The following is a 6,211-nucleotide window of genomic DNA, read 5'->3' as shown; positions in this document are numbered from 1 at the left end:
GCCAGCAGTGCTGGGGGTCAGGGCCAACCCGGCCAGCAGTGCTGGGGGTCAGGGCCAACCCGGCCAGCAGTGCTGGGGGTCAGGGCCAACCCGGCTTCCCACGGCCCCTCTCCCAGGACACGGGGCCCTCTGACCACTAGAGGGGGCTGTGCACCGCTGTGCCTCCCGAGAGGGGCAGAGGGGGAAGAGCCCAGTCAACTCTGGGCAAACCTGGGTGAGGTGTGAGCATCCTCAACACCAGACCCTTCCCTCCACCCCTGTGCACCACGACAGGGTGTCCCAACCCAGTCAGCCACCCTGCCGTGGCCTCGTGGCGCGTGCCCCATTGCAGTAGGACCCGCACGCCCGTCCCTGTGCGGTAAGGGTCCAGCAGCCCTGGGCCCCTGCAGCACGCCTGTGGCCCTCCCCGGGGTGCCAGCTCAGCCGCCGTCTGCTCTGCAGCCACGGGGGGGGGGGCCTTGGTTCATCCCCGCCTGCCCGCTGGGGTCGGACTCCGCTTCTGCTGGCATTGAAGGTGTCCCAGCACCCCCTGCGGGGCCACCCTGACCTCCCCAGAGCCTCTCAGCCGCTCACAGCCCTCAAGTCCAGGCTGCTCCCCAGTGCTATCAGCACTTTCGGGGAACGTTCCAGTCTCAGCTCCTGGGGAGCTGCTTGCCTGCTGTCTTGGGAACGCACCGCCGTTATTAGAGCCACGAAAAAGAACCCATTGGCGATGGCTGCCCTGCTGGGAAAGCAGCCCTGGAGTGCCTCTAAGCCGACCCTGCCAACAAACAGCTAAAAGGTCACCTCTCTGACTCCTCCAAAGTTTCCCGACCCGGAAAACTGCTGGTCACACCCTGGGTTTCCACACCAGAATTCCTCCACTGACCGGCCACCCTGAGGCCCGGGACCCCTCCACTGACCAGCCACCCTGAGGCCCGGGATCCCTCCACTGACCGGCCACCCTGAGGCCCGGGATCCCTCCACTGACCAGCCACCCTGAGGCCCAGGACCCCTCCACTGACCAGCCACCCTGAGGCCAGGAGGCAGCGTTCCCTCCACTCACACAAAGAGCTTCCTCCCTTCTCCCTAGAAAAAGACATCACTTGTCCTTTTTTTATTTTTGTCCACTCCTGGGGCTTGAACTCAGGGCCTGGGCACTATCCCTGAGCTTCTAGAACTCTACCACTTGAGCCCCAGCGCCACTTCTGGCTTTTTCTGTGAATGTGGTACTGAGGAATGGAACCCAGGGCTCGTGTGTGCTAGGCGAGCACTCTGCCACGGAGCCACCTACCCAGCCCCAAGACCTCAGTTGTAGGAGAGCTGTCTGGCTGGAGGACTGGTGTCCCTCCCAGGCTTTTACCTAAAATAAAAGTCTGCTCTTCTGCTGTTTGCTTTCAGCCCTTTCTCTGTTCTGATACCCTCATTCCTTACAGATACCCCATCCAGCCTTGGCCCCTCAAACTCCTGGGCATGTCTGGCAGCTCTGGTACTCATGTGTAGGTTGGTAGACGGAGGTTTCTGTTCGCTCCTCAGGAGTGATGGCCACACCGGCCCTGTCCACCCGGCCCCTTGAGCCCTGGCAGGCCCCAGCTTCCCGAAGCTCAGGACTGTGGGGACCCTGCAGAGAAGGGGCTCTGGAGTACCTCGGCCCAGGGGTCTAGGAGGTGACAGGTAGAATCTGTAGTTGGAATGGTGCGCAGGCAGGGCCAGGGCCGCAGGAGCAGTTGGCGGCAGCGTGGCCAGGCTGGCCCCACGAGGAAACTTCCCTGGGACTTGGTGACCCCAGGGGAACAGGATTCCTGGTAGCCAAGGACATCTGCACCCACCCTCTCTCTCATGCATCCTCTCTCCCGTGTGTGTGTGTGTGTGTGTGTGTGTGTGTGTGTGTGTGTATTGGTCGTGCACCTGAACTTTGGGCCTGGGCGCTGTCCCTCAGCTCTTCAGCTCTAGGTGAGCACTCTACCACCTTAGCCACAGCGCCACTTCCGGTTTTCTGGTGGTTTATTGGAGATAAGAGTTTCATGGACTTTCCTGCCTGGCCTGGCTTGGAGCCACGAGCCTCAGATCTCAGCCTCCTGAGCAGCTTGGGCGACAGGTGGGGCCACCGGCTCACACCTTGGCTTCCTTTGTCTCTTCCAAGGGTGAATCCCAGGAGGTGCCGGCAGGCAGAAGCCAAGCAGGCAGTTACTCCACCAGCATGCTACGGGGGCGCCGAACCACCCATCCCTGACCACCCTGTCCCCCACCAAGCCGCTCAGCCCCTCCATCCCTGCATCTCCATCTTGGGGCTGGCCGGCAGAGGCTCTGCCTCTGGGGACCTCCTAAGCCAGGGCCTGGGGTCTGCTGATCACCCTTGTGCTGGCCAAAGCCACCCACACCACCCACACAGCCACTCCCTGGAGGCTTGTCTCTCAGAAGAGGCCAGTGCAGCTCCTAACTGAGCCTTCCCTCCCACCCAGCCCCTGCTTCCCACCGAGAGGCTGCTCAGGAATGAACAGGGAAGGGTCTGGGTCCTGGTCCAGCTCTCACTGTGCGGCGGTCAGCTAGGTGTCCGCACAGCTGGGGACGGACAGGAACCTGTCCTGGAGGACAGACCCCGTGGCTGAGACTGGGGGGGGGGAGCGTTTTTGTCAGAGAAGTGGTCTCCGCGTGTAGGCTGAGTGTTGTCTCTTCTAGCAAGGTGAGGGGGTGGAGGTTCGGCGCAAGCTGCGGCCGGAAGTGTTTCTGAGAACAGAGGTGGCGCCCTGTAGACCCTTATCTGGAGCGGAGGCAGCACACACTGGAGGGTCAGGCGGGAAGCTGTGGTTTTCCGGAGAGCTAGAGACGCGCTGCTGAGGGGGGGAAGTTTCCAACCGGTGCGGAGCCGGCCTCGGCCCCGCTGGTCCGTGTCAGGCCGGCCCCGGAGGCCAGGCCTCCCTGCTGCAGCCCCTCCTGCCTCACCCCAGCCTGCACCACCCTCCTAGCTCAGCTCAGCCATTCCCACGCACTCGCACTCCTGGTCTCCTGGGAGTCTTCCACAGCCCTCGAGGAGGCCCTGTGTCCACCGTCCACCCGCAGCTTCAGATGCGGCCCCAGGGCCCTGTGAAGGTCAGGCCCCCTGCTGGCCTGCACAGCTATCTCAGCCCTGCTAGCGGACCCAAGCCAAACAGGGGTTTCCAAAGCCGACAGGGCTGAGGGGCCTGGAGAAGCCAGGCCAGTGGGTGGAGGAGACCCCAGATCCCTGCCCAGCCCAAGCCCGTGCTGTGCGTGCCCCTATGCGGAATCCCCCAACCGTCCGGCGTCGGCTCAGCGCCCGCGCCGACTCCCTCCGGCAGCCCACCAGGAATTTCCAGCTTACTCAGCCTGCGTCACCGGCGGGCCTCAGCACTTCCTGGGGAGGCCCCCACCGCAGCCTCCTGCAGGGAGGGCAAGGAAGGGCTCAGGGCCTGGCAGGGGTGCAGCGGGCGGGCCCAGAAACACCCCAGCGCTCCTGCCCAGCCTCTGCTGCACCCCCACGACGCTGGCTGTGTTCCCCTGACCCAGAAGCTCCCGGCAGCAGCACAGAAAAGACCAAGTGCTCCATGTGCCACCGAAGCCGGCAGCTGGATGAGGCCTTCTGCTCTTCCGCATGTCCCAGCCCTCTGAGTTCTGGATCCCCACATCTCCACCCACATCAAAATAGACAAGCCTCACCCGAGGTGCGAATGTGCTCCCCTCCTCTATCTGCTGGGCGGGGCCCAGAGCCCCCGGCCCCTGGAGCCACAGGACGTGACTGCAGCTGAGTCAGGAGTGCTGGGGGCAGAGCCAGCTGAGCGGCCAGGGCGTGGCCACCTTGGAGGGCGCGGCCCTGACGGGTCCTTGCTGGCCTGCCACTCCCTGGACACCAGTGCCAAGGTGTCCCTATCAGATTTCTCCAGTAGCTGCCAGAAAGCAGGAGGGTGCTTGGCTGGGGAGGACCCCAGAGCCATGCCCTGGAGAGTAGGATCTGGGAGGAGAGAGGGCTCAGGGCCAGAGCCAAGCCCTGGAGAGACTGCTTCCCTTGTCTGAAGCGCTGGGTGTAACCTGACAGAGCTCTGAGCTCGGGGCGGTGAGGCCTGGAAAGATAGCCCGAAGTACAGCCATAAACCAATCTCCACAGCCCTCTGGGTCTCAGTGGACACCACTGCCCAGAACGGATGGACACGTGGATAGCAGACCCGGAGTGCCAGCAGCCAGGGTCCACTCCTCACAGCAGCTGACTCAGCCAGTGGTCCAGCGACTGTCCGGTGTCCAACTAGAGTGGCTCCAACCCGAGCCTCCTGTCCTTACCTGAGCCGAGAAGCAGGCCTCAGCGGTTCCCTCCCCTGGGCGCCCTGGGAGGATCCTGGAAGCCCAGCCCTGCGGTGCCCTGCGCCCTTGTACAGCCAATCAGGTTAGGAAGAAGTGTTTATTGAAAACCGCCGGTGCTGAGCACTGCACCGCACAGGAGCCCAGGGATCCACTAAGGAAGCTCAGCCTTCGCTGTCTGCCTGGTCCATAAGCCCGGCCACGCCCACTGCACCCCTCCATGGTCTTGGGACGCGTCACTGTCAGAATCCCATACCCACTCCCCGACACGGGGGGCAGGGCTGGGCCCAAAGCAAGACAGGGAGCAGAGCCCCCGCTCCCAGAGGTCAGCCAGGCAGGCGGTGTGGGGCATGGGGCCGCCGGCCCTCACACCCAGCCGGCCCCCAGGGGGCCCTTCTCCTCCAGCCGCTCTCCTCGCTCCTCCTCAGGGAACTGGCAGCTGTAGGCATCCTCCGCCGCCGGTGGCAGTGGTACCTCCAGGAGGGGCTGGGTCTCTGCAAGGGGCTCTGGTCAGCGGCTCTCCTGGGGCCCGCCAGCCCTCCCCCAAGGCACAACTGACCTCGGGTCCGCGTGCGCTGCCCCTGCAGCTGCCAGACGTGCAGGCTGAGCTGGGCTGTGTTGAGGAGCAGGACACAGACGGCCACCGCGAAGATGACGACCAGCTGGCCCCGCGACTCAGCCGGCGGCGGTCCCGGCACACACACGGCATTGTGGGTCTTGTTCCCAGGGAACGCGGTAGTGAAGCCAGACTCCGCGCAGCTGCAGTCCGGGGAAGACGGACTGAGATGCTATTAGCCTGCGCCACCAAGCAGCCCCACTGAGCGGACCTCTGTCCGTCCTCTGAGCCACTTGTGGGCCAACACCCTGGCCATGCGGGACAGGCTCCCCCAGAGTGGGCCTAGCCCAGCCGGCCAGGCCCCCTCCCATACTCACTCTGCCCAGGGCCTGCAGCGGCCCTCACGGCCTGCAGAGAAGGTGCCCGCAGCACAGTCAATGCACTCAAAGCCAAACTTGAAAGTCCCTAGGACAGACGGACACCGTAGGAGCACTGTAGGAGAGCAGGTCTGCCCCACGCCTCACCCACAGGAGATTCCTGATGCCCGTAAGACCAGGGCCTGGGGACAGAGCCCAGTGTGTGTCGGATCCAGAGCCTGTCTGTCTGTCCCTATGCGGATGGACAGAGTGGGTACCTGGGCCACCGTGTGCGGCTCTAAGGGCAGGGCACCCCTAGGCCTTCACGGCCACTGCTGAGCGGACACTACGCCCTCATTCTGCCCGGAGAAGGGGCAAGCCCAGCGCTGCACGCCAGAAGGCGGCCCGGTGTCCGTTCCTCCGGGACCGCGCCCCGTGCGGACGTCCTCGTCCCTGGCTCCCTGGACACCGGGTCCCCCATGTTCCAGCTCGGCTCCGGACCGGCCCTGGGCCTGCGCTCAGCTCCAGACCAGCCCCGGGTCTGCTCCGGGACCCGCAACCCTCAGCGCCTCCACAGACATACCCTGAGGCCGAGCCTCTTGGCCAGGTGGGCACGGGTGGTGCTTGCAGGTGCTGCACTCGGGGTCTTCACAGTGGAATTCCGGCTGCACACACTCACAGTCCCCCTCGGGACAGACCTCCCGTTCTGCACGGCGATACACCGGCTCTCAGCAACCCAGCGAAGCCCTGCCCTCCCGGGCTCCTCCGGCCAGCAAGAGGGATGAGGGGGCCTGGGAAGGTGGCTCCGTGGTGAAGGGCTCGCCTAGCATGCACGAAGCCCTGGGCTCCATTCCTCAGGACCACATATGCAGAAAAAGCCAGAAGTGGTGCTGTGGTAGAGTGCCACCCTTGAGCAAAAGAAGCTCAGGGATGGTGCTCAGGCCCTAGGAGGAGGGGGAGGGAGGAGGAAAAAGAGAAGGGGGAGGGGGGAGAAGGGGGAAGAAGAAGAGGA

General features: G+C 64.5%; 1 protein-coding gene across 1 annotated transcript in view; it reads right to left on the bottom strand.

The window, feature by feature from the left end:
• Positions 1–4,392: 4,392 nt before the first annotated feature.
• Positions 4,393–6,211, bottom strand: part of Tnfrsf18 (tumor necrosis factor receptor superfamily, member 18) — a 13,652-nt gene continuing 11,833 nt past the window's right edge. Inside the window, exons 2-5 of the mRNA XM_013014126.1 lie at positions 5,783–5,905; positions 5,221–5,308; positions 4,847–5,046; positions 4,393–4,781 (exon numbers count right to left, since the gene is read on the bottom strand). Of these exons, the coding sequence (XP_012869580.1) occupies positions 4,654–4,781; positions 4,847–5,046; positions 5,221–5,308; positions 5,783–5,905 (539 nt within the window). The 3' untranslated portion in view covers positions 4,393–4,653. The remainder of the gene's footprint in view (positions 4,782–4,846; positions 5,047–5,220; positions 5,309–5,782; positions 5,906–6,211) is intronic.

The sequence above is a fragment of the Dipodomys ordii genome, unplaced genomic scaffold, assembly GCF_000151885.1.
Source record: "Dipodomys ordii isolate 6190 unplaced genomic scaffold, Dord_2.0 Scaffold22, whole genome shotgun sequence".
In the NCBI taxonomy this organism is placed as follows: Eukaryota; Metazoa; Chordata; class Mammalia; order Rodentia; family Heteromyidae; genus Dipodomys; species Dipodomys ordii.
The sequence above is the reverse complement of the archived record's forward strand: the minus strand, read 5'-3'. Positions and strand labels throughout refer to the sequence as shown.